This window comes from Carettochelys insculpta, chromosome 10, assembly GCF_033958435.1.
Source record: "Carettochelys insculpta isolate YL-2023 chromosome 10, ASM3395843v1, whole genome shotgun sequence".
In the NCBI taxonomy this organism is placed as follows: domain Eukaryota; kingdom Metazoa; phylum Chordata; order Testudines; family Carettochelyidae; genus Carettochelys; species Carettochelys insculpta.
The window spans coordinates 6,194,685-6,222,042 of record NC_134146.1 but is presented as its reverse complement, the minus strand read 5'-3'; the positions used below and the strand labels follow the sequence as shown (position 1 = coordinate 6,222,042).

The following is a 27,358-nucleotide window of genomic DNA, read 5'->3' as shown; positions in this document are numbered from 1 at the left end:
AACCCGCTTCTCTGCGGCAGCAGGAAGCAGAACACCCTGGGGCTCGGGTGCTCCGTTCTTGGCTGTGCAAAGAAGCAGGGTTTAGTGAGCTGGGAGAGGGCAGTGGGGCACAGTTCAGAGGCTGTGGGGCTGCTCCAGCTCCTACCACCATGGTGAATGAGAGTGGGGCTTGTGTGTCGCTCACTGGGAAGACACACTGTGTGGTTTGCTAACAAGGGCCTCACACCTGCTCTCAGGGGCTACATGCCTAATATGGATGGATGGGAAGGGCCCACAGAGGATCCTACACATCATAGAGCAGAAAGCATTTAATAATGTTATTGACAAGAGAGGTTAGACTGAAGGGCAGACTCCAAACCAGGGCAGGGTCTAAAAACAGAGGCCAGCTGGCCAGGCAATAGTAACACGCTGTTGGCCACAGAAGGGGGCTTTGGCCCCTGGCCTGGATCTGCAAAGGAACCTGCCAAGTGCCATTATGTTATAAGCAAACGAAATACCTCACTTAGTAGCCACTCCAGCCCAGCCTGTCAGCTACTCTGCAATCTGGGGAGGGCAGGGGAGGGGGAAATGGAAGATTTCTTTGGGATGGCCATGAGATTCCATAGCTCTTCTCATACTTTGTTCCCTTAATGTTCCCCAGACTGTGCCGAAGAGGGACTGGACCTTCCTACTCCAGATACCTTCAGGCAGAACTAGAACAGCAAGGGAAATTACGTGGGATCTGGAAACCGGTTTCTTAATCAGCCTCCCGCACCTCTGTGTCTAATATGGGCTTTCGGCTCAGCAGTTGATCCGATCAGAAGATAATGTTCTAGTCCCAGAATAAGGCTACACAGAATTTTCTCAGGGACCCTCAGGTGTTTGACAAGGACACTTACACTGAGACCAAGGTAGGCTTACAGACTTTATTGAGATAAATGGAACAATAATCAAACCAGTCATCAAAGGGCAAAATAATCAGTTACAAAGGGAATCATACTGTTCTAGAGACACATGTGAAATCATATACTATAAAGCTTTTGATTAATATACGCACACTCTGTCTTGGTAGAAAGGAACAAAGGACCACCCTTGCCTCTGACAGGCCAAGAGTCCAGGTTCACGTCCCTCAGCTCATGAGTGCGATGTGCAGAGCTTATGAGAAGCCCAACATACAAGAGCTCTGCCAGCCTAAAGCTAAGAGAGCTTGACTTAACTAACATATGTAAACAAAATTAAAAACCAACAGACTAATAGAGTAATAAAGAAAATGATAATGAACAAAGAACTAAAACAAAGAAACCGAGAAGCTCAGAATCTTTGGAGCTACTGGGCGTGATGGGAACACTTGAGTCCTGTTTCTATGTGCAAACTTAGAACCCTCCAATTTTGCACCCCTGACTGATGACATATGCACACATATGAATGACATGGTCTCAGTCTCACATCTCTTACTTCTATCCTACATGTTTCTAAGTGGTGTACCTGCTACATCTGAAGAGTCTATAAACTTAGGGGACCAACCCCACCCACCACCTGCACATCACCATTCTTTATCTGTGTGAAATGTGGTAACCACATATGACCCTTATGGTTTAACTCATCACCCTTACTTAAGTGAAAGGTCCCAAAGATATGTATGCTAACTTAGCCTAAGCTCAACATACAGGATGTGGCCTGTAGGTCCCTTGCGTTACAGCCAAAACATATGCTAACCATACTGGCTACTAAATATACTATTGTATGTTTATGAACGTCTAATACTTAAACAAATCAAGTCCAAAAGAAAATTTAAAAAAACCTCACTGGAAAAGCTATATAGGCAAGCAAGCAGACTTGCTCTATCGGGTACACAAGGGGTCAGCAATCTTTCTGAGGCGGAGTGCTGAAATTTGTCCTTTTGTATGTATGGTCCGAGTGCCAGTGATACCTCTTAAAGCCACAAATAGCTCTACTTACAAAGTTTAGGTGGCGGTTGGTAGCACTAGTTGGTCTTTTGTTAACCCACAAGCAGCATGGCTTTGAGCAAGCTCCTAGCTGCATGGGGAAGGAGAGGCGGGGCTGAGTTCCCATCTCACGTGCTGATGAAAATTGGCTCACGTGCCACTTTTGGCACCCATGCTGGGGGTTACTGATCCCTGGACTAACCCATCTGTCCCTCTGAGCCTTCCAAACCTAGGCTTCTCCTGAGGCCAGGCTGACTTCTTCAAAAAACTCCCAAAGATCCATCGACTCCACACACCTTTCTGGCAAGACAGGCTCACAACTGTGCGTTTGTATTACACGTTGTGCTACTGAGACAATTGGGGCAGGGACCCATTATCTCCATTGGCACACTGCACCACTTTTACAGTGCCACGGACGCAGAGGATGCTTTGCGAGGAGGCTCTCTCGCCACCTGGGCTTTCCAGAGACCAAAGAGCTGTCTCCAGCCTGTATCCTTTAGAATCCTCAGAAAACACTGCAATTCCAATGGGTCACGGCCCACTTCTTGTGTTAACAGGATATTCGCACATCTCCCTTCCCTACAAAGTAAATGTGAAGTTCCCATTACTGACTGTACTTAGGGGGCCTCACACTGTAGTTCTGATGCAGGCAAAATTTCCCCGCCCATCCCTCAAGACTTGGCCTTCTGCATGCATGTCAGCTATTGAAGAAAGATCCCCCAAGTCTGAAAGGAATCAGGTTGGACAGTGTGTGATTACGAGAGAGGGAGGGACTGAGCCTTGCTTGGCAGTGAGAAATCAAGCTGCTGGGGAAGTGCCAGAGAACGAGCCACCTAGGAGAGGTGGCTCCATTTGTCGGAGCCTGTGCAAGGAGTTGGTAGATATTAGCTAGGCTGGAGTGAATCTATGGAAGGTCTGGAATTGTAGGTGAGCAATCCTGAACTGGATCCAGGAATGTTGTAAGGAAGACATGAGAAGTAATATGTCTACGCTACTCTGCCTCATTTGGAGCCTTGTGCCAAGTTCTGCGTGCCACATTTCAGAAACTGGTTTTGAGTGGTCTTGAAAAGAGAAGAGGACAGAGAAGACACCATAACTGTTTTCAAATACGTAAAAGATCATTAGAAGGGGGAATGAAAAAAATTGTTCTCCTTAACCACTGAAGATACAATGAGGAGCGATGGGCTTAAACTGCAAGAGAAGTTTGGGCATTAGGAAAAACTTCTTAACTCTCAGGGTGGCTGAGCACATGGAATTCCCATCGCTAGAGATTTTTCAGAGCAGGTTAGACAAATACCTGTCAGGGATGGGCTAGATGGTAGTTGGTCCTGCCATGACTGCAGGGGACTGGACTAGATGACCTCTCGAGGTCCCTTCCAGTACTAAGGTTCTATGACTCTATGAGCTAGAAGTGATTAAGAAGCAATGGTGGACAGCAGAGGGTGGCATCGTCTGAGAAAGAAGAATTGGCCACAGCATCCTGGCTCCGCAGGAGTTGAGAGAGCACGGAGGTGCAGTTTTCAGAACCAAAATTACTGATGGCCCGGAGACGGATTTCAACAGAGACAGGACAAGGGAGGGATTGGGGCAAAATGGTTTTCAGGTACAAACATTCACTTTTGTTATTTGGTGCTGAAAAAGGGAGCAAGGTGGGAAGAGGTGCAGGAGAAGCTATGCCAAAGAAAAACAATCCATTCAATATGACCTTTTGGTCAGGACAAAGGCAGGCTATAAAAGCCATTTGCTATCAGGTGAGACGTGGCACTGATGTATCACGTAACTTAGGTCTCAGACGGACTCTGAGAACCTGTCCTCTGAGGCTTTAAACTCAGATGGAAAAACTTGTTTCAAGGTGAACATACAGAAGACAATCTTCTCATTTTCTGTTTGGTAGTCATGCTCAAAAAGGCAGCCAAACAGGGGTGAGCTATCAGGGCCTACCCCCATGTATTGCAGATCTGAATAAGCACACTTGCCCTTGTAGAGGACAACAGGTTTTGACCATTCTTCTGGCTTTAAGGGATCCTTGTTGAGGTACACCCCAAAATATTTCTGCCATTCGTTATCTGTGGGATGAGAATAGAGCATCCACTTCTGATCTGATGGCACATTAGGAGCCCTTGGAAAGACAATAATACTCCCCTGACAGCCATTTTCTTTTGTAGGTTCTACCAGCTCCTTAATCTCTTGACTACTGTGAAAATTCTTCCCATCATCGTTACTCACTGCCTGGATTCTGTATGGCCCTTGGCTCCTAGCATTGCAATACAGTACTCTCTTTTCTCCACTGCTCAATTCAGCCACCTGGCATTCCCCAGCAACCTCCTTGGCCAGATATTTCCCCCATGTGCAGGTCTGCCCATGGTCATCACTAACAAAGCAGAAGGGGTGCTGGGAGGGGTCATTCTTAGCATCAAGTATCCAATAGGCATTTGCTGGAATCACTAGACTCTGAGTCTCATTATTTAACTGTAAACCGTGGCCTGGTCCCACTGCAAAGGTGGCCCATTCCTTGGATGCTTCTTCAGTAAGAGTCGTCACACTGCTCCAGGAGCATCCACAGTCAGTGCTGGTGACCTGGCAGAGACGTGCCCTGTTTTTCCTCTCTTTGATCTGCTGTCCTTCAGAGATGTTTCCCTTAACAGCTATGAAGAATAGGATGACTTTTTTATCTACTTCATCATACACAGGACATGGGCTCATGGAGCGGTAGCCTTGCAGCTGAGCTTCGACAATTTTCTTCATGAGGTCCCACTGCCATTTGGGAGTGCAAAGGGGATGAGGGAAAAAAATAAAGAATCAAAATAAATCAGTATTACAGAGAACAGATATTTGTGTTAAACATACAAACCAGAAATGAGAGGCACAAGAAGCAAATCTGGTAATTGGAGAAAGGAACTGGAAGCCGATGGCTTATGTCCCAGTGCTGCCACTGATTAACTGTGTTACTCGGAGAGCTAAACCAGAAGACTGATTTTCACAGGTATGAAACACCCAGGAAGCGCACTGAAGTCACTGCATTGCCTGAATATGGAATCAGGTACTTGGCTTTAGTCACCCCTATGGAAAACCTCGGCTTGGTGACTCACCTGGGCTACGTCTACACGTGAAGCCAACATCGAAATAGCTTATTTCGATGTAGCAACATCAAAATAGGCTATTTCGATGAATAACGTCTACACGTCCTCCAGGGCTGGCAACGTCGATGTTCAACTTCGACGTTGCGCGGCACCACATCGAAATAGGCGCTGCGAGGGTACGTCTACACGCCAAAGTAGCACACATCGAAATAAGGGTGCCAGGCACAGCTGCAGACAAGGTCACAGGGCGGACTCAACAGGAAGCCGCTCCCTTAAAGGGCCCCTCCCAGACACAGTTGCACTAAACACCACAAGATCCACAGAGCCGACAACTGGTTGCAGACCCTGTGCCTGCAGCATGGATCCCCAGCTGCCGCAGCAGCAGCCAGAAGCCCTGGGCTAAGGGCTGCTGCCCACGGTGACCATAGAGCCCCGCAGGGGCTGGAGAGAGAGCATCTCTCAACCCCCCAGCTGATGGCCGCCATGGAGGACCCGGCAATTTCGACGTTGCGGGACGCGGATCGTCTACACGGTCCCTACTTCGACATTGAACGTCGAAGTAGGGCGCTATTCCGATCCCCTCATGAGGTTAGCGACTTCGACGTCTCGCCGCCTAACGTCGAAGTTAACTTCGAAATAGCGCCCGACGCGTGTAGCCGCGATGGGCGCTATTTCGAAGTTAGTGCAGCTACTTCGAAGTAGCGTGCACGTGTAGACACAGCTCTGAAGTGACACAGCAAGTCAGAAGCAGACCTGTGGTACAAATCCCACAAGTCCTCACTCCCTTGTCTTTTGTTTATATTTAATAGCACCAAGGATGGCTGTCAAATCAGAGCATTAGAAGAGATTGCAAAAGTCACCTAGTCTTTGTAGCACCTGCAGTGCAAGTACAGCCATCTAGTTGGGAATGAAATGGCTAGAGAAGCTGCATGATTTTCTAATAAGGTTATCTGTATGAATGCTGATACCCTGATTTGCTGGTTGATGATTTTTAGCTCTTGCCTTTACTTTGAATTTTTTAACTATTATCTGCTTTGTGGGATTTGAATGTTTTTATTTTAATAAACCTCAGAATACAGACAGAAATTACCAAATGCGCACAATGCACTGCTGCCACAGTTGAGGTTAATGGGGACACACTACGTGGAGTTTGTAGCAGGAGTGGACACTCAGCTTTAACTTTATAAAATCTCATGTTAAAAATTGACTTTAATAAGGATGTCCACACTGAACACTAGATTTTATAAAGTCGAGGTCTAATGTCCTACACAGCTCAGAAAGTCAATTTAGTGTGTCCCCAACAAGGACTGAGTCTGACTGTGGAAGCAGTGCATTCTGGGCACCTATCTCACATTTTCCACAGTCCTGTTGCCAGGACTCCCCCAATGCATTTCATCTCCTCCTTTCCGACTGGATAAATGAAGGCATTTTTTTGCACAATTTTTCTTCTTGATTGCCAGCTGCCGTTGGAAGCATTAAGATGGATCCCGATACGTTTCAAAGTTTGCTGTAGTGTTCTGTGCTCAGTTTCCACACGACGCTGAAGTATCTTCTGAACCTAATGCCCATTCAGTATGAGCTTGTTGTTTTCGGGGACCTTGAGGGACATGAATCTCTGTAGAGAAGAACTGCAAAATTTCTGGCAGCACTGAAGTCAATGTACAGTGTTGAGCGATGGTTCTGGAGCTGCAAAACCAGCACAGACTGGTGGGATCACATAGTTTTGCAGGCAGGGGATGACCAGCAGTGGCTGCAATACGTCTGCAGGTGTAAAGCCACTTTCAAGGAACTTTGCGTAGTGCTGTCTCTCGCGCTGAAGCACAGCAATACCAGAATGAGACTCGCTTTGGCAGTCAGGAAGAGCCTGGCAGTTGCTCTTTGGAAGTTTGCAATGCAAGACAGCTACTGATCAGTGGCAAATCAATTTGGAGTGGCCAATCTATGATGGGGGATGTTGTCATACAGGTAGCCAAGGCAATCAACATGCTTCTCCCAGGGAAGACAGTGCCTCTAGGGAATGTGAAGGAGATAGTGAACTAATTTGCTGCCCTGGGGTTCCCTAACTGCAGTGGGGCCATAGATGGATTGCACATCCCCATCCTGGCATCAGACCACTGGACCTCAGAATACATTAATCGCAAGGGGTACTTCTCTATGGTGTTGCAGGGTTTGGTGGATCACAAGGGTCATTTCAGCAACATCAGTGTGGGGGGTCGTGCACAACGTATGAATCTCTAAGAATTCTGGTCTGTTTATAAGGTCCCAGAGTGGAACTTTCTTCCCAGATCAGAAAATTAACATTGAGGGTGTGGAAATGCCCATAGTGATTTTGGGCGACCCTGCTTACCCATGGCTGTCTTGGCTCGTGAAGGTGCAGGTGAAGGTGCCCTGGACTCCAGTAAGGGGTTCTTTAGCTACAGTCTGAGCAGGTGCCAAATGGCAGTGGAACATGCCTTTGGCCATTCAAAAGCCAAGTTCAGGTGCTTTTTTGACCCACTTAGACTGCAGTGAAGAAAAAACTACCCTTGTCATGGAGGCCTGCTGTATTCTTCATAATATTTGCGAGTTGAGGGGGGAAAAGTTTCATGCCTGAGTTGGGGGCTGAGGCAGAGATCCTGGCAAGAAATTTTCAGCAACCGACCCCTCAGGAAAGCAGGAAAGCCCAGAAGGAGGCATTGAAAATCAGGGATGCCTTGTAAACCAAGCTTGTGCATGAGCAGTAAGGGTGTTAACTGGCTTCCTTCCCCAGCCATGCTGTTTCCTCGCCCTTAATGAAACCCTCATCAACCGCAAGACAGTCATCACCATCCATACAACACCACAGCATGTTACCAATAAATGAAGCTCTGTTTCCAAAAAATACTATTTTTAGTTTTGGGGGGCACTAATGGAAGAGTAGTGGGTCTAGACAAAAAATGGATAATGAGGCCATGGTTAGTCAAATGTTAGCCTTTTGGTGAGCATTCATTTTATGGCGCTATGAAGCAGGGCTGTCCAGGGTCTTCCTCCCATCGTGGCAATCTTGAAGCACACCAAACTGAGAGAGGAGGGGCTGCTTAAAGAAGTGAGCGGTTTTTAAAACAGCCACTGCAGTAGATACATGAGTTTGACTCTGCAGCAGGTAGGTCACAGAGAAAAAATCATTGGTGACTTGCAAAACTTCCCATGCATTGTAAGTGGCCAAGCAAGACATTAGCTTCATCAAATTAACAAAAAGAGATAAGGAAAGATTGCTTGTTCCTTCCTGGTACCATGTTGGTAAATTTGCAAGAATGGTCTGTGGAGCCATGCTTCCAGATCACTTACTGGTGCCTTGGCGCGGTAAGGTGTCTGACCATGGAAGAAGGACCAAGTCAGGTCTTCGCAAAAATCTTAGGAGGAGGATCCAAAAGTGCCTGTCTAAGACCTTCAGCTTTGCATGCAAACAGGATCAGTGCTTGGTCCCCAGAAATATTAACAAGATGTCCTAAGGGAAAGAGGCATAGACCCCCCACCCCACAATTACACCATACAGTAGAAAAGAAGCATACTCTCCAGAAGTGCTCTATCCAGGATCCAGGTTTGCCCCAAAGCTGCATCCTGAGTTAAGAGGATGGGGACCAAGTTGAGAGAAAGCTCCTGGCTTTCAGGATCTGCTTCTGCACTCGGCTGGACTCCGCTGTCATTCAAATCTTCCACATCAGGATGCATTTCCTCATCCTTTCGAGGAACTCTGATTGGAGGAGTCTAGTCACCTTCTGGGGGGAAGAGCTTGTGTCTGTTGCCAGAAGCTCCTCGTAGTATTGGCATTTCTGAGAAGATGGCTGTCTTGCATCTACAGTAATTCTGCCTCAGCTCCTTCATCTTCACACGTAACTGTTAAGTGTTCCTGCTGCACCCTTTCTTGATCATGCCTTGCAATATTTTTGCATAAATATCAGCTTCCTTTTGCTGCATTTGAGGTGGCTCACAATGTCTTTTTTGCCCCACACTGAAATACGTTCCAAGATCTCCTGATGGCTCCAGGCTGGGGCCCATTTATGACACTGGAAATTCATGGCTATAAGCTGCGCTAGGTGTGCTACACAGACGTGATATACATGTCTGCTCACCACACTAGCCAGAGAGGAACAAAAGTCTAATCAAAATTCCCAGGCATTTACTATCACCTGCTTCTGGCCGACCTGTGGAGCAGTGGGGATGGAGCGATGACAAGAAAGTGTGCCTTGAGGGGCATTGTGGGACAGTTATGGAGGCTAATAAAATTGATTTTAATCATGGTTAATCTCCCCTGGTTTAACAAAATGATTTATGAAGTGGTGAGGTTTCATGGGATAGACCCACTTCTTCAGACCATAGCCATACCAGAACAGACTCAATATTACTGTTCTGGTATGGCTATGGTCTGAAGAAGTGGGTCTGTCCCACGAAAGCTCACCACCTATTTTCTTACTTTAGAGCGCTGCTGGACTGCTCTTTTGTTTTGATAGTGTACAGACTAACACAGCTATCTCTCTGTTACTACTCCACTGGTATAATCAACATTGCTTCTCAAGTTACTCTGAGGGGAAGTGAGCAGTACAGAAGTTGGTGTAACAGCTCCTTACGATCAATTTATTCCATGCTCGGATTGTAGACAAGATAGCTCATAAAATTGACCATGGAGTCTTAAAGTCGATTTAATCTCCTTGGGTAGACCAGGCCTAAATTCAACTTTATTCCTGAGTGTAGACATAATCTTGATCTTCCCCCCACCCCTCCACTCTCTGATTTGCTCACCTTGATTATCTTTTTCTGATTTGTCCTCCTTGCTTACTGTTTTTGGTTCTCTGTGTCTTAAATATTGAGTCTGTTCTGGTCTGGCTATGGTCTGAAGAAGTGGGTCTGTCCCACGAAAGCTCACCTAATAAACTATTTTGCTAGTCTTTAAAGTGCTACTTGATTGCTTTTTGTTTTGATAGTGTATAGACTAGCACGGCTTCCTCTCTGTTACTATCCAGGTTACCAGTTCACCTTGATGAGCTTAACACATGAACCAATCCAAACATTCTTGGGGACCATAGAGATTTGCAACAATTTCTAAAACTAGACATTTGTTTTGCCAGAATGAAAAGTTGTTATTTACGCTGCCCCCTTTGTCATCACCTGCCATTAGGTTTACCTGCCAGCTTTCTGCTTTCTGCCTTTCATGTCTGGATCCTGCCAGCAGACCGTCTTCAGCTGGCTTTATGAAGCACAGGGGGGCTGCCCCAGCAAGCCTGATACACACTCATCTCTCTGGTCCCCTCCCAGCCCTGTACCCAGTTGAAAGCCTCCCAAGTAAAAACCGAACCACACAAAGTAGCTTTACTGAAACACACATTACCTCAGCTCTGCACTTGTCCCCATCATACGTGCCTCTGCGCATTACTATCACCTTGGCCGTTTCATCCCTCCCACCTTCCCGCTCCTCGGCAAATGCCAGGATGGTGCCGTGCTGCTGAATGTAGAGCAGGGCTGGGATTCGATAGCGCCATGAACACGTTTGAAATAACACAACTTGTTGCAGGACATCAGTAACAGACTCTGGGCTGTGGGAAAGGGAGAAATGGGTCATGATTTAAATTCCCCTTAAGCTGTATGGCTCTGCAGGTTCCCAATAAGCCTCGCACCAGGGCTCAGAGCTGTAGTGGAGATGCCTCCACTCAAGCCTTGGAGCTGCTGGGGATGTCTCCTCAGCCCTGAGCCCCCTACTCAACCCCAAAGCCCTCCTCCCTGGTCCCACCCCAAAGCCCACAGCCAGCACCCCCCAGTGACACCCCAAACCTGTCATCCCAAACCCCATCCCAGAGCTCAACCACAGCCAAAGCTTTTGCACCCCTAGCCTCTGCCCCAGCCCTGAGTTCCCACCACATGAATGTAGTCTCTGTTCATTTACCAGGGGAAACAGGGAGTTGTTTAGCCTGGGGCCAATGTACCTGCTTTCCACCACTCTCCTATCCTCTATGGAGTGGTGAATATGGGCCTAGACTTGGCACGGTTCACCTTCTCCCTGTCACTGAAGGCTGGCTGAGGAGGGGGACTGCAACTGTGGGGCCTACTTTCGTTCCTTGCTCCCTTCACGCAAGCAGAGTTCCTTTGGGCAGTGTCCACTGGCTCCCTCCATATCTTCAGGGAGCAGCGTGTGCCATCCAGAGCTCTCTGCTCACTGTCCCCTTCCAGCTCCCTCATTTTACCTCTATGACCTCTACTCCCGTGCTTGTTTTTCGATTTTGTTGTCCCCCAAATTTATTTGAGGTCTGGAATTCGTGGATATCTGTCAGTAGGTAAAGGATTCGTTGAAATTTGATGATATCGGGTAGCTATCTAAGTTCACATCCTCTTTTAAACTTCAGTGGTACACCACAAAGAAAGAACTGAAATGTCAGCTGGTAGCATTTTAATTTCTCCTAAACTCTGCACCACCCACTGAAGAAGTGAGGTACCTGGATCTGAACTCTCTTGGCATGCCAAAGAAAAGGCTGATCCTTTGTCTCTCACCATCAGGTTACCAAGAAAGGGTGTAAGTATGTTAATTAAAAGCTTTATGGTATCTAATACCACACTTCTCTAAAACAATATGTTATTGTCTTGGTAGCTGATTATTTGACCACTTGATTACTATTCCATTACCACTCTAATTATCTCAATAAAAGTCTTTATATTTCCTGAGGGTCCTTGTGCAAACTCTGTGTAGCCTGATTCCGGGACAAGAACCTTCTTATCTTCTGATCAGATTAACTGGTGGGCCTAGAATCAACATTCTCTTCACTCGTCATATTGAACCTCCTAAAAATCAAGAAATAGACAGGCAAGCCAGCCAGGAGGCTCAGAGTATATGACAGGAGAATGTTCTAGGTGACTCACCTGAGGCAAAAGTTAAACAGTTGAAGTTACAGGGAGGAAAAGAAGAAAAACCTGTGTGCGTCTATCTTTGGAGAGCATAAGAATTATGAGTTCCTGTAACTGCTTCTTGCCAGTGGTCCCAGCATTTCCTGTTCTGTCGTGCCATTTATTGTTTGAGCTTGACTTGTGTTTGGTTTTTTTTCTTTGTCCAGAGCTTTATTTCATCTTGTTGGATAAAGATTAGGACTGTTTGAAGTGATACACCTGCGTGAGGGGTCTTTTGAGCTTAATCAGTTCAAGTTAACAGCAGCATGAGGTCCAATAACGGAGGGATCCATGGCATCAGGAGTACTTGATCTAAGCTCTTGTTAAATTGCCAGAAAGGCCACAGCAGTTCAGTCCCCTTAGTTCTCCCAGTGAACACCTGAGTTGTCTGCCTCAGTGTACACCAATTGTTTGCCAGGTCCTGACAGGGGAAAGAGACCTCTCCATCAGCTAAGAACACAGTAGCCATCAAAGGAAAAGAGGGGAACTTGCCTCAACCCTCTCCTTTTTCCTAGGGACTTGCTTGCCATGTGAAAATTGGTCTGAGGTCTTATTTTCTTTGCATTTCTTTGAAGAGACACTTTCTGGTTTTTTTAATTACATAGGCCAACCAGTGGGTTAAGTAAAGTTTTTTATTTTACAATTTATGTAAGAACTTTAAGTGTTCAGATAAATGGAAAAAGGAAAAAAAGTGTCTGTGAGAGCTGTCGTCAGTATGTGTTTGCAAAATTTTGCCAGAAAAAGCAATGAGGGGGCCTGTGGCACCTTACAGACTAACTGAAATGTATGAGCATCAGATTTCATGGGCGAAGACCCACTTCGGCAGATGCAGAACCTGCACGTGAGGAAGTGGGTCTTTGCCCACGAAAGCTTATGCTCATACATTTCTGTCAGTCTATAAGGTGCCACAGGACACCCCCCACTGCTTTTCAGGATCTTCTGTTCACAGGCTGTGGTGCTCTGGGGATAAAGCTGAGTAAGAAATTAGAGTTACTCATGAAAACCGAGAACACTGTATTTTACTTTACAATTTATTTAAGAATTTCAAGTGTTCAGATAAATGGAAAAGGCAACAATAGTGTCTGTGTGTTTTGTCCTCAGTATGGGTTTGGGAAACTTTGCCGGAAAATACATTCAGAAACATGGAGAAAGTTACTAGGACTAAGAGATAGGGAGATTAAATTTGTGAGACAGTTTCTTTGATGTGGAAGCAGAACGGAAGAAAAGAGTCTCAACTGAGAAAAGGAATCACAGTCGACTTTCTGTTCACAGGCTGTGGGGCTCTGGGGATAAAGCTGAGTGAGAAATTAGTTACTCAAGAAAGCCCAGCACACTGTAGTGGAAAAAGGAAAAGCCATTCAGGAGTTAACAAATCAGCGACATGTATTGCCAGAAGCATGGTTAGTTACTTTCTAAAAGACGCACGAGTTAGAGACAAAGTTAGAGCAGAGACAGTATCGGGTACAGGAAGCAGGGGAGAAAATGGAGCAGGAATGAGCAGTTGCCAGTTTTAGATCTTTGGATGGTCTGGAGTTGGAAAGGGTTTGTGATGCGTTAGAGAGAGAGGAAGCAGGAGGCTGGCTGCTCTGCAAGGGGTGGCACTCAGTGCAGGGCAGGGGGAGTCAGGGACTCCCTCACCCATTGCCATACGTGCTGCTCTCTGATCTGCTTTCAGGCAGCTGAGAGCCAGTGAGTCAGGTGGAGCAGATGGCTGGAGGCGCTCAAGCTGGCTGCCATGAAAGGGAGTCACTCACTTTCTCATTGGGCAGCCAGCCATTTCCCAGCTCCCCATTTCCTGGCAGTAGGGCCATCTGTGGGGGTGTGGCTGCACTCGGCACTGGGAGGCAGGGGCAGGTGAGCTCCACTTAGCAGAACTGGGGGAGAAGAAAAGCACCTCCCTGTTACTTCCCGTGGAGAAGAGGCATCACTCTGATTTCCTCCTTCCATGGGCAGAATACACTGTTGTGTGCACCAAGGCACACGAGAATGTGCACCACCAATACAAACATGGGCTGCTGACAATGGGCGCTCTGCTAATCAGCTGGGAACCTGACTCTCTCCTGGGTGGCCACCCAAGCGCTCAGCATACAGGGAACACGGCCATCGAAGCTGGAGCTGCCTGGCCCTCCTCACCTCATCCTGGTGGCAGGGAGAGAGTTTCCCCACCCAACCATTCCCAGAGAGAGAGACACCAACCCACCAGTACCCTCCTTCAGAATGTGCCATGCCAACACCTTCAGCTTGACCAACTCTGTTCTTACCTGCTTCCTACACATCCCATTTCAGCAGTGCTGGTTCCAAATTAGTGGTGCCACAGAAATGTCTCCTACCACAAGTTCCCTGTGAGGAAGAGCAAGTGAAGACGTACGGAACAAACTGAGATAGAGACAGGGTCACTTTGGAGGAGGACTGAGCATTGGTTCCCATCTGCATTGGCATGGTGGAGCTGACAGAGAGCAACCTGTGGGGCTAATAACTAGAAGCAGGGTGAGAGAGTTACCTCATGCTGAAGCTGACACAGCGCCTTCAGGAGTGGAGTCAGAGACTGAGCCTCAGGAACTGCAGGAGAGCTAGAAGAGGACACCCACAGTGAAGTAGCAGCTACCAGCAGTCTGCAGATAGAACAGGAAGGTCCCAGAGTAGCTGAGCAGGAGGTGGAGTCAAGTGTCCTTTCAGAAGGGGAAACCAGTGACAAGCAGAGCAAAGAGGGAGGAGATCTTCTGTTTGTTAGAATGCAGAGGAAACGACTTTAGAGATGGTGATTGCTTAGGGACTAGATAAGGCAGTGTCATACCTACTGCCTGTGCCATAGTAATCTCTAGGTTAAAACAGAGAGACAATAGCCCAGGGATGCCATTCCTGCACCTCTGCCTAAAATTACATTGGTATAATATATGTCAAGAGACCCAACCCCTTCTGGTGGGCACTGATTGACATCTGTTTGATCAACACTGCTTGGGTCACTTGAATTTTGTTGACTCTTTCACCCCCTTGATATATACTGGTATCACTTGGTGTCCCTGTGAGACACCCAGTTACACCTCTTCAGGAACTGAGGAATGTCCTGCACCAGACTGGAGAATTTGTACGTGGAGGACGTAGAGGTTTTATGGGAAATTTTACCCTTCCATAGCCAGAATTACACTCAGAGGAAAGTTCCAGTAGCTCTTGCTGCTGGCATTTGTACTATATAATCCAAACAACCATGTCAAATGCTATAGGCCATGGGGACTAGTGTGGTTGAAGTGTGTTTGGACGTGAGTGTGTGCGTTGAGTGTTGTCAACTGAGATAAGGACCTAAGATTTCAAGCAGTCAAGAGCTATTTGTACAAAAACAACTTTGTTTTGTCTCTGCAAAATATGAAAAATCAGCAGCTATGAAAACACCAGGTGGGACTGCAAGAAATTGTATTGGAACTGGAGGAAATGGCATGCCTTGGATCACGCTGGCCAATGTAGGACTGTCTCTTTGGTGTGAAGGCGGGTGAAGGCCCCGACCACAGAGAGAAAAGACTCACAGTATCAGAAAGTGGGTTATAAATGGAGGCCACACACTTTTGCAAGATGGACTTTTTCAATAATCCAAAGCCTGGTGTGGCTATGGGGTGGTATTTGCAGATTCCCTGCACCTTTTCATGGGACTGAGCCTCTGACCAGCTGGACCGCTGACCGAAGACCCTTGTATAGTACAATTTGGGATATGAATGTGGAGTGCATGAAGTTTGTTCTGTAAGCAATAAGGAGTTCTGTTGGGTATTATATATCAGCACTACATCTGGTGTTGTCAGATGCCACCAGTGTGGTGCTCTGCTCTCTCCAATGCTGGTATCACTCGGCTGCGTGCGTGTGTTCCCTCTCTGTGCTGCCCCAGCTCTGCAGATAGCTGACACAGCAGACCCGAGGAGAACCCCCAATGACCACAGAGTCTAGTAGGGTGCGAAGGCACGTTGGCCAGGTTTATTGCCGTATTGGATACAATAGTAGTTCCCTGTAGATTTCTTAGTCTAAGTCAGGGCATACTACAAATATGCACCCACGGTCAATGGACTCGGCTCAGTCAGTGGCAGGACTTTCCACTGCCCCCTCAGCCTGACCCAGACCACATCCCAGAAGTACATTCTTATACACAGGTACAAACAATTTACACATCACTCCTGACGTATTGAGGTACAACCCTTCTACGTAATCAGGTGCCGCCTCTCACCTTGTACATGTTGGTTCGAACAAAACAACTCTATCCATCATATTACCCTTCTGCCCCTGTCATTGGGATGGGTCGGCCTGTTCTTTCTTATCTGTGGAATGTTCCAGGGTCGGGTGTTCTGGTACCATGCTTCTATTTCAATATGCTAGGCAGATATGTTTATGCAACATCAACCCTCTTCTTGCCAACTTCTGTGGGCAATGCATTCCTTTAGCTCACAGCTGCACACTGCTTTCTGTTAGCAAAGTTTTCACCATTACTTTGGTTCAGGCCTAAGGCCTCATACTGGGCCTGTACTTACTACATTCCCCCACTTTTTGTCTTTTTATGGGGAGGATATTTACCTATCGTCCCGGAAAAGCATAATGTATGGACTAAAGATAACCCAGTATGACACCATCCATACATTCATGCCCCATCTGTCTTTTAGTCTGCACATTCCCTCGTACGACTATTAGGCAGATTTTATTATCCAATTATTTTTTAGTCCCTTATGGTGGGCCTGGGAATGTTAGGCCCGGGACCTTGAGTTCGTGGTGGGGGAGTCAGGCACCTTTTGTCCTACTGAGGGCTTCGTGGGGATATAGGGACTATCCCAAAGATACAAATGTGTATTATAGAATAAATGTTTATATGGAATATATAGTATATAGGTCTTATAACATTGTGATATACCAATGTAGGTTATTATGCTTTAACTTCTTACTCCATGAAATGAGTGTTTGGGTGTACCACAGCAGTGTTGATTGCCATTTCCATTCCTTTTTTTACCCGACCTTGTAACTTAGCTTTCTTGGTCTGACGGATCATGTAGCAGCACATTCCTATCAACACAACAACAGTTAGTGCCTGGATCCCCATTAGGAATACGCTTAGAGTGCAGACCACTGGATGTAGAGTCACATCCTCTGGAATCACCCACCAGGGTGTTTCCACCTCTCGGTGCACCGCATCAATTTCATTTATCTGTTGTTGAATCAATTGGGCTATTGGTATTAGAGATTCCTCAGATCTTGCAACCAAGTCATGTATATCTAGCTGTAAGAACTTCACGGGGGGAAACGGGTCAATTAACAAGTTTTGTAAGCGTTCACGTGGGATGATCATTTCACTGACAGCATTACCCTTTCTTGTTGGCCAAAAGGCAGGGGCTCCTGTTTGAATGGTGCTTGTCACAGGCACACAGAATCCTGCCTCACTTGTGGGGCAGATATTGCCATTTATGGAGAAATTATGAAACCCTTTGGCACAAGCCATGTCTTGAATTCGCACCACCTCTGCAACTAATTCCTTTTGTACTAATCGTGCCCGGCCCTTTGTAGTGGCATTAATGTCAATTTTGGCATAGCACTCACACAACCACCATCCATTATGTTTCTCGCAACACGCTTGATTAACTTCTGAGCCAGTTTCAGTTACCAAGCACGCAGTGGGGTAATGTTGCACATATGTCTTATTTACCAACGTCCCTACACTATTCGCGTTGTAAACCTTAACTGGCTCTTGTACCCATCTAGGCACTGCCATCATGAGGTTTATACTCTCGTCCTCCTCATGCTTCTGTCTTGGGATTTTGTCAAATTTAGCAAATTGCACAAAGATAGGCCTCATGTGATTTATGCCCGGTTGTTATATTTGGTTCATGATGGAGGCCTGGTCTAAGATACGTGGCCAATTCTGAAGCTGTAGCTGTAGCAAACTTTGCTGTACAATCTCTATTACCCTATTGCCATAGGCTTTGCAGGCAACTGCCAGTGAAATGTCATTGTTTTGTATGCTGTTGATAAGAGACAAAATAGTAGCATTTAGGTGTTTAAACCCTTGCGCAATTAAATGCATATTGTCAATAGTGATTGCATGCTGATCCAGCAGTAGACTACTAATCCCTCCCCCAGTTTTCACTGCTTTGCCTATTCCATTCACCACAATGTTGATTTTTAAATTGAGATTTTCAATATCTGCTGAGTTCCATAGGGACATGCCAAGGCTAGACCCTCCCAGGGCTGTTCCCAATATATCCCATCTGTCTGTATGTTGTTGTGGGGTACTTTGGGAGCCCTTCCAAAGTTGTAGTTGCAATTGCATCTCCGTGTTAAACCAATCCTTATAATGGCTGGGACATTGCCCTGGCATGTCCATACCTGCAAAATCCAGTCTAAGTGGCATATACAGCCATCCTACATTCTCCACCATATATTCCATTGTGGAGTGTAGGAAGGTTCCTGATGTGGGCCATGGTTGTGTAAATGGGCATCCTTCCTTTGGTGTAGTATCAATGGCTACGTCTACATGTGAATGCTACATCGAAGTAGCTTATTTCGATGTAGCAACATCGAAATAGGCTACTTCGATGAATAACGTCTACACATCCTCCAGGGCTGGCAACGTTGACGTTGCACAGCACCACATCGAAATAGGCGCAGTGAGGGAACGTCTACACGCCAAAGTAGCACACATCGAAATAAGGGTGCCAGGAACAGCTGCAGACAGGGTCACAGGGTAGACTAGCGCTTCCGGGGCAACAGCTAGCCACTCCCTTAAAGGGCCCCTCCCAGACACACGCAGCCTGCACAGCACACGGTCTGCAGAGCCATAGGCACGCACACCTCGAGCGACGCAGTCATGGGCCCCCAGCAGCAGCCAGAGGTCCACCCAGCCACCCCTGCAGGAGCAGTGCTCGCCCTGCTCCATGCCATGCAGGAGGCAGCTGAGCACCTCCTTGCCACAGAGGAGGAGCTGCCCGCAGGGGAGGAGGACACAACCCCCAACCCTGCAGCACCCCGCCCCTCCCCCCACCACCGCACACGCTGCCGGCTGTGGAGCTACCCCACGAGCACCGACTGGTGGGAGCGGCTGGTGCTCGGCGAGTGGGATGACGACCGCTGGCTCCAGAACTTTTGCATGAGCCGGCAGACATTTCTGGAGCTATGCCAGTGGCTCACCCCCGCACTCAGGCACCAGGACACCTTCATGCAGCGTGCCCTCAGCGTCGAGAAACGGGTCAGCATCGCTGTCTGGAAGCTGGCCACTCCAGACAGCTACCGATCCATGGGCCAGAAGTTTGGCATCGGCCAGGCCACCGTCGGGGCTGTCCTCATGGAGGTAAGAGGACCCACAGGGGGAGGGGGAGACAGCCCTGGTGAGGGGGGAGGGGGGCCCTGGCAGGGGAGGGCCCCACACACCCTGCACATCCCTCATTGGTGCTCTCCCATGTGCTTCCCCTGCAGGTCGTCCGCGCCATCAACACCCTGCTCCTCCACAGGCTCGTGAGGCTTGGGGACCCGGATGCCGCCATCGTGGGCTTTGCCACCCTGGGCTTCCCCAGTTGTTTCAGGGCTCTGGATGGGACTCACATCCCCATCCGCACCCCAGAACACAGTGGAGGACGCTACTTAAACAGGAAGGGCTACCACTCAGTGGTCCTCCAGGCCTTGGTGGACAGCCAGGGCCGTTTCCTGGACATTTATGTGGGCTGACCTGGCAGCACCCACGACGCCCGGGTATTCCGGAACTTGGGCCTGTGCCGCCGGCTGGAGGCGGGGACCTACACCCCCCAGCGGGAGATCCCTGTGGGGGACACCACCATGCCCCTCTGCATCATCGCAGATGCGGCCTACCCCCTCCGGCCCTGGCTCATGCACCTGTACATGGGCCATCTGTCTGCCAGCCAGGAGCGCTTCAACCAGCGCCTGAACCACGCGCGCCAGGTGGTGCAGCGCACAGTTGGCCACCTCAAAGGGCGCTGGAGGTGTCTCCTCACCCACCTTGACACGGGCCCCACCAACATCCCCCAGATTGTGGGCGCGTGCAGCGCCCTACACAACCTCAGGGAGAGCAAGGGGGAGGCCTTCTTTCAGGGCTGGGCTGTGGAGGCCGGCAGGGCCGATGTGCAGCCACCCGCTGCCCCCAGTCACCAGGTGGACCCCGAAGGGACCCGGGTCCGGGAGGCCCTGCGGGCCCAGTTCGATGAGGCCGTGGGGTGAACGCTGGCAGACACCCGCCCCCCCACACACTGCCCCCCCATCCTCCACAACACTCCCTGCCCCTACGCCCACACCACAGAGCACCCAAGAGCACACACCCCACTTTTCTTGTAAATAAAAGCAGACAGTTGTTTGTCAACTCAAATATCTTTAGAACACTTATTATTATTATCAACAAAAGACTGACTAGCTACAGGGAAAATCTAACTTATATATATATATATATATTATAAATAGGAATAAGATGAAAGGGGAAGACAAGGAAGGGGAGAACTATTTACATGGGGGGGTAAGGATCAGCATTGTAACGGGTCAAATATACAAACTATTTACAACAAACTAACTTAAAGCTGGGGGGAATATATACAAAGGGTGGGGGGGCCACGTCCTGGGCCCCACACCCCTTAAGTCCAGTGCTGGGAGTGGGCGGCCGGGATCCCCACCTCGGCCTCAGCCCTGCCCGGGGCTGGCTGGCCGGGCGGACCGGGAGATACGGCTGGCGAGTGTCAGCTGGCCCCAGGTCCCCCTCGGCGGAAGGGCCCTCGGTGGCAGGTGGCAGTGCGACGGTGGACGGCGCAGCGGCTGGAGCAGCAGGTGGAGCAGGCAGGGTGGGCGCAGTGGCAGCCGGCGCAGCATGGGGGGGCCAGGTAGTCCGCAATACGGTTGAAGGTGCGCATGAAGGCCCCCCATGCCTGCTGGCGCCAGGCCAGCGCCCGCTCCTGCAGCTGGAGAAGGTGTTCCTCCACTCGCAGCCGCTGCTTGGCGACCTCCAGCTGCCGACGGTGGAGGGCCAGCAGCTGGGGGTCCGTCGCCGTCGGCTGGTGGTGCTGGGTCCGCCGTCTTCCCCGCCGTGGGGCTGGTCGGTCCTCCACCGAGGGACTGGCCTGGAGTGATGGCCCCGAGGGCTGTCCGGGACCACTGACACCTCGCTGGCACTCTCTGGTCCTTCCAATGGTGCAGCTGCGGAACACAGGAGGGGGGGAAGAAGAGTGGAGACAGGCGTTAGTGTGGGCCCCGAGCCGTGGCCCTTGTCCCCCCACCCTTCTGCTGCAGGTCCCCATCCCCGTGAGATGCTGCTGTGATGGGGTTCAGGGGTCCCCCTGCACTGCACCCTGTCCGCTGGCAGGAGTGACTCTCACTCACTCAGCAGGTACAACAGGAGGTTTATTAGGCAACAGATGCCCAGTTTCTCACAGAAGCATCAGTACAGCAGTCAGAGACAGTCCTTCCAATCCGTCCTGGGGAGAAGACCCCGAGGGGTGCCCCTCTGGGGTGTAGCTTTCCCCCTCCTCGGGCTGGCTGCCTTCTAGCTCTCCCTTCCCCTAGCCTCTAACTGCCGCCCCCCGATTCAAACCCAGCTCGGCTCCTCCCTCCTCTTTGTTCAAGGCAGAGGTGTAACCTGCCAGTTGTAGCCCCAGGGTCATCCTTAGCCACTGGGAGCTATTCAGCTTGTTTCTCATATCTAGCCTGAGTCTCGCATTTGCACTCCCCCCACCCACTCCATCACATGCTGCTGCTGCTGCTGCTGCTGCTGGGTGTCCCACCCCTTCCCCCCGGCCCCGGGGATGGGCATGGGACTGTCGTGCTGGGGGGGGCGTGGGCAGGGGCTGATGCACTCTTCTGAGGGACGTGCCACCGCTGTCCTTGGGGCCATGGTCATCTGGGCATGTGGAGGGCCCTGGTCATATCTATTACCCCCGCCCCTCAACCCCGGGGGTGAGCACCGGGGGGGGTACATACCTAACGGTCCACTCCCACGTTCGGGGGACACCCGGGGGGCGGATGTCCGGCTGGAACTCCGCGATGGGATGGCGATCCTCAGGCCGGCGTCGCTGGAGGAGGACTCCCCCTCCTCCTCCTCCTCCTCCTCCGGTGCCCCGGGGGTGGGCTCCTGGGGAGGCCCCTGGGGTGTGGGGCTTGCCGCCGGGGCGGACTCCACCTCCAGGGCCTGCTGGAGCTCCTTGGCCGAGGTATCAAGAGTGGCCGGAGGGGAGGAGGTGTGCCGGGGGCCCAGGATGTCCCTGACCTCCCTGTAAAAGGGGCAAGTGACAGAGGCGGCCCCAGATCAGCCGGCCGCATCCCGGGCCCAGGCGTAACCCTGCCGCAGCTCCTTCACTTTACTCCGGACATGATCCGGAGTGCGGGCAGGGTGACCCCGGGCGGCCAGGCCCTCGGCCAGCCGAGCGAACGCATCTGCATTCCGCCTCTTGCTCCCCATTACCTGGAGCACCTCCTCCTCGCTCCAGAGCCCCAGCACGTCCCGAAGCTCGGCCTCCGCCCAGGAGGGGCCCTGATGCTGCTTCCCCGCCTGGCTGCTGGGGTGGGAGCCCTGGCTCCCCTTGGGGGGTCCCCTGGGGGCGCTTAGGGGGCTGGCGTGCGGCCATCACAGCTGGGGGGGTGTGCCTGTGGCGGCTGAGGGACATGCAGGCTGGCCGCATGTCTGGGCTGCTGCCTGCACGTTCTCTCAGCTTCCTGCACAGGAAGGGAGGGGGCGGGGAGCTTTAAGGGGCCACTCCACACGGCCACCATCGAGCTCAGGGGCTGGAGAGAGCGTCTCTCAACCCCTCAGCTGATGGCCGCCATGGAGGACCCCGCAATTTCGATGTTGCGGGACGTGGATCATCTACACGTTCCCTACTTCGACATTGAACGTCGAAGTAGGGCGCTATTCCCATCCCCTCATGGGGTTAGCGACTTCAACGTCTCACCGCCTAACGTCGATGTTAACTTCGAAATAGCGCCCAACATGTGTAGATGTGACGGGTGCTATTTCGAAGTTGGCGCCGCTACTTCCAAGTAGCGTGCACGTGTAGACGCGGCTAATGTGTGGAGGTGGGGAAGGGGATGGTGTTGGGGCTGTTGTAGGACAGGCCTCACAGACCTGCACATGGTAAATACATTTACTGGTACTCGGGGTTATAGACCAAGTCCCTGTGTATGTACCTGCATCCCTTAATTGTATATTGCGAATGCGAATAGATGCACTCCACTTATTTTGCACATTTGTAAATTCCACCCTATTTAGCCAATCCCCATATGTTTTTACCTGTCCTTTGATTACTGGGCTTACTGCTCGAAACCAATCCAGATATACTGTATTGGTTTGAAGCAAGTGTGGTTGTATAATGCATGTTAGAGTAAGATCCTACCCCAGAACTGAGTCGAATTCCAAGATACTGCATTTCTCTCTGTTTAATCTGAGACTTCGAGGGGTTAAGTTTTAAGCCGTAAACTTGGCAGCTAGGCAACAGCCGTTTCAGTAACTCTTCATGCTCTTGCTCTGTTTTACTGACTATTAATATGTCATCTACATACTGAACAATTCTTCCCGTTTGTAATAGCCCCTCTGTCTCCAGCATATTTCTCACTGCTGTATGGAAAATAGTTGGTGTGTCACAGCACCCCATTGGCAAAACATTCCAGCAGTATTGCATACCTTGGAATACAAAAGCTGTTCGATACTGAGACTCTGGGTCTAAAGGTGGACTCCAAAAGCTGCTTGCCACATCAAGTACTGAGAACCACTTCATGTCAGGGGTGACCACCTCCAACAGTTCGGAGTGAGCTGCCACCACAGGAGCCCCCTGTTTTGCAGTCTTGTTTAACCCCCGATAGTCAATAGTTACTCTCCATGTACCATCAGGTTTTTTGACTGGCCAAATTGGTGCTGCGTTAGGCGCTGAACACCACCTGATTAAATTTCGTTTTTCCAATTCTGTTATTACTTGCCTTAGTGAGTCCTTTGCTTCCTGAGGTATTGGGTACTGCTTTATAAATGGGGGTGTATCTCCCTCCAATGTAACAGAGGTCTGCATTTTACCCATCTGTAGGGAGTCTGCTGCCCAGACGGTCTGAATTTCAGTCCACCAGCTCTCCCAGCCTTTTGGTGTGGGAGGCGGTTGTTTAGGCTTTATTGCTTTTACTGTCTGTGTAGCCAGTCCCATAGGGATGAGATTGGTATCAGTTGTACTTTGCATTACAGTGAGAGTTTGTCTAATACACATGTTTGGGAAATCCAGAATTAATCCCAGTCGTTTAATGGTTTCTGCCCCAATTAGATTCTCTCTCCCTGCAATAGCGCACTTCTCATGAACGGTATGCATCCCAAACTGGAGGGGAAGGGTTTTAACATTATACGTTTGGTTAGTTCCAGATATTCCCTGTATTTGCACAGACTCTCCAACTGGATATGCATCAAAACTGTCTTTTACTATAGGAATTCCAGCCCCCGTATCCAATAGAAAATCTACTAGCCCTTCCCCAACTCGAATGCTTAAATGGGGGTGTCCCCATACATCTACTGTCATGGGTTGCTGAAAGATGCATTCTGAGTCGAGGATAGGGCTGTCCTATGCTACAATATGAGTAGCGATTGGGTCGTTCAGTCCTGATGTTAGGACCGTCACCCTGGCTACCTTCGTCCCTGTCTTATCTTTTTCCTGTTGAGACTCCTTGCCAGTCATACATGCCTGCAGCTGTGCCTGCAGCCTCTCAATCTCTCCTTTCAGATTCAAGTTTTCCTGTTTCAGAACTCCAGGAGGTACCCACAAACTCTCTCTATCACCTCCTCTAATTCTACTTGGTCCATGACCTCTCCAACCCCGGCCACGACCATGGGGAGAGTATCCAGGACCCTCTGTCTTCCATTGTCCTGAGTACGCAGCTCATTAACAGGAGTTCCTTCCTGCTGCTTAATTGCCGTCTCCACCTTTGCAATCCATTCGTCCCAGGGTACCTCTTTACCTCCATTCTTACACCAAGCGTTCATCCAGTCTAACACACTGGGAGGCAGCACCTCCAAAACAATTTGCTTCAAATCTTCCACGTTAGCAGACCCTGCTGTTAATCTGAGATACGTTTGAATTCTGTCTGCCAGTTTGGCTGGAGCCTCCCCCAGTGATCTTGCAATTCCTCTGAGAGTAGCTAACTCACTGGACAACTTAAAGTGCTTCTGAACCACACGTTTAAGCATTTGTGCCACATCATCATCAAAACTGAGGGTGTGACAGTTCAGGGGTCCCAACAGGGTTTGCACCAAGATTGGTTCCTGCAGCATGTCAATCCCGACTGCTTTGAGTAACTGCGAGAGCCTCTAGGGAGCCATGCCAGAAACTCACTGAAATGTTCAGAGGGGGGAGGTCCAACAGCTCCAGCTAGCGCAGTTAGTTCATTAATCTTTAAAGCGTCGAGCCTGGCTGCAGAGCCGCTCACACGTGGGGGATGGGCGATGGGTTCCTGATCTCTTTCCCTGTCTGGATAGTTACGGCGGGGCCAGGGCTTCCTCAAATGCTCAGTTAAGTTTTTAGTTACATTTTCCACTTCATCCCATAACTTTAATGCAGGGGGGTCTGTGACCGCGGGGTAGCATCGGGTACCATTTCTTCCCCATTTTCACCCATTTCTCTTGTTTTTAAAGGAATTGATCTAGGTTTTGGGGAGGGCTTATCCAAAACCTGGCTTACATCATAAGGTGGCGGTTGTGGTGCGGTAGCCCCTGCCCACGGGTCACAAAAGGGTGGGTCACCAGGGCCATTCCACAGGTCCCCAGTGCAACGCCCATCCCAGCTGTCCCAAGTTCCATCTCATAATTTGGTAAGAGCCACCTGTTTCCATTTCTGTCCCCATTCCTCAGGCACTGTAACAGCACCTGAATTACTTTGCATACCAGGGGACAGCACTTTTTGCTTCTGCAGGTTTTCTACAGCTGTTTCCAATTGTTTATTTTCCTGCTTTACTTGCTCGAGCATGTAGTAAGTACAGGCCTAGTATGAGGCCTTAGGCCTGAACCAAAGTAATGGTGAAAACTTTGCTAACAGAAAGCAAAGTGCAGCTGTGAGCTAAAGGAATGCATTGCTCACAGAAGTTGGCAAAAAGAGGGCTGATGTTGCATAAACATATCTACCTAGCATATTGAAATAGGAACACGGTACCAGAACACCCGACCCTGGAACATGCCACAGATAAGAAAGAACAGGCCGACCCATCCCAATGACAGGGGCAGAAGGGTAATATGATGGATAGAGTTGTTTTGTTCGAACCAACATGTACAAGGTGAGAGGTGGCACCTGATTACGTAGAACGGTTGTACCTCAATACGTCAGGAGTGATGTGTAAGTTGTTTGTACCTGTGTATAAGAATGTACTCCTGGGGTGTGGTCTGGGTCAGGCTGAGGGGGCAGTGGAAAGTCCCGCCACTGACTGAGCCGAGTCCATTTACCGTGGGTGCATATTTGTAGTATGCCCTGACTTAAGAAATCTACAGGGAACTACTATTGTATCCAGTACAGCAATAAACCTGGCCGACGTGCCTTTGCACCTTACTAGACTCTGTGGTCATTGGGGGTTCTCCTCGGGTCTGCTGTGTCAGCTATCTGCAGAGCTGGGGCAGCACACAGAGGGAACACACGCACGCAGCCAAGTGATACATTGGAGAGAGCAGAGCACCACGCTGGTGGCAACTCTGACGGCAGAGCATATCATGAGTCTGGATTGCCTGCTGCCCTGCTAAAAGAGCTTGGGCTTTCCAGTGCTCGACTGCCTGGGTTAACTCTTCTACTTCCCCTGTTTTTTCTATTACTTGTTTGGCCAGCAGGCCAGCATGCTGTCGAAGCCATCTTACGGCCATAGACATAAGTTGCAAAGTTCTTGCTTTTTTACTTTTATTACTATTTTTCAGAGACTCGGTTTCTGCTATCGCTCTACATATGCCAGTCCATGTTTCCCCACTCTCTTTTTTAAATTCGTATGGGCCCCCTTTACTGGCAATCCAGAGGGTCCAAGAGTTATCAAACTCCGTGGAGATCATAAGGGAAGGGATCAGGGGGTTCCCTAGCTCGAGGTTTTCTGCCATGTTAGATCGCGATTCCAACAGCAGGCAGCTCGCTTACTCACCAGCTCAGCGGTCGGGGTCACCAGTGTTGTCAGATGCCACCAGTGTGGTGCTCTGCTCTCTCCAATGCTGGTATCACTCGGCTGCGTGCGTGTGTTCCCTCTCTGTGCTGCCCCAGCTCTGCAGATAGCTGACACAGCAGACCCGAGGAGAACCCCCAATGACCACAGAGTCTAGTAGGGTGCGAAGGCACGTCGGCCAGGTTTATTGCCGTATTGGATACAATAGTAGTTCCCTGTAGATTTCTTAGTCTAAGTCAGGGCATACTACAAATATGCACCCACGGTCAATGGACTCGGCTCAGTCAGTGGCAGGACTTTCCACTGCCCCCTCAGCCTGACCCAGACCACATCCCAGAAGTACATTCTTATACACAGGTACAAACAACT

General features: G+C 49.6%; 2 protein-coding genes across 3 annotated transcripts; both read right to left on the bottom strand.

The window, feature by feature from the left end:
- Window positions 1–897: 897 nt before the first annotated feature.
- Window positions 898–14,493, bottom strand: LOC142018320 (sialidase-2-like). Of its 2 annotated transcripts, none has more exons than XM_075004034.1 (3): window positions 14,394–14,493; window positions 10,350–10,554; window positions 898–4,679 (listed from the first exon to the last, which is right to left on the bottom strand). In XM_075004034.1, the coding sequence occupies exons 1-3, from the start codon at window positions 14,396–14,398 to the stop codon at window positions 3,714–3,716; spliced, it is 1,176 nt and encodes a 391-aa protein (XP_074860135.1). In that variant the 5' UTR covers window positions 14,399–14,493; the 3' UTR covers window positions 898–3,713. The 2 variants fall into 2 exon arrangements, with proteins under 2 accessions (XP_074860135.1, XP_074860134.1); XM_075004033.1 differs by lacking the exon at window positions 14,394–14,493 and adding an exon at window positions 14,155–14,207.
- A 5,789-nt stretch (window positions 14,494–20,282) lies between these two features.
- Window positions 20,283–26,930, bottom strand: LOC142018635 (uncharacterized). The gene is made up of 4 exons (XM_075004593.1): window positions 26,840–26,930; window positions 26,206–26,326; window positions 21,821–22,110; window positions 20,283–21,040 (listed from the first exon to the last, which is right to left on the bottom strand). Exons 1-4 carry the CDS (start codon window positions 26,928–26,930, stop codon window positions 20,406–20,408), a joined length of 1,137 nt encoding a protein of 378 aa, XP_074860694.1. The 3' UTR covers window positions 20,283–20,405.
- Between the last annotated feature and the right edge of the window lie 428 nt (window positions 26,931–27,358).

Excerpts from the sequence above, each read along its gene's own strand:
- LOC142018320 (XM_075004033.1), bottom strand. The coding sequence starts at position 14,174 with ATGGGATGTGTAGGAAGCAG. Across the intron at positions 10,555-14,154 it reads ATGGGATGTGTAGGAAGCAG|CCCAGAGTCTGTTACTGATG; the intron begins GTAAGAACAGAG and ends CCTTTCCCACAG. Across the intron at positions 4,680-10,349 it reads GGGACAAGTGCAGAGCTGAG|TGGGACCTCATGAAGAAAAT; the intron begins GTAATGTGTGTT and ends CCCAAATGGCAG.
- LOC142018635 (XM_075004593.1), bottom strand. The coding sequence starts at position 26,930 with ATGGCAGAAAACCTCGAGCTAGGGAACCCCCTGATCCCTTCCCTTATG. Across the intron at positions 26,327-26,839 it reads TTGGACCCTCTGGATTGCCA|TCAGGGCATACTACAAATAT; the intron begins GTAAAGGGGGCC and ends AGATTTCTTAAG. Across the intron at positions 22,111-26,205 it reads GAGTACATTCTTATACACAG|GGAGGTCAGGGACATCCTGG; the intron begins GTACAAACAACT and ends CCCCTTTTACAG.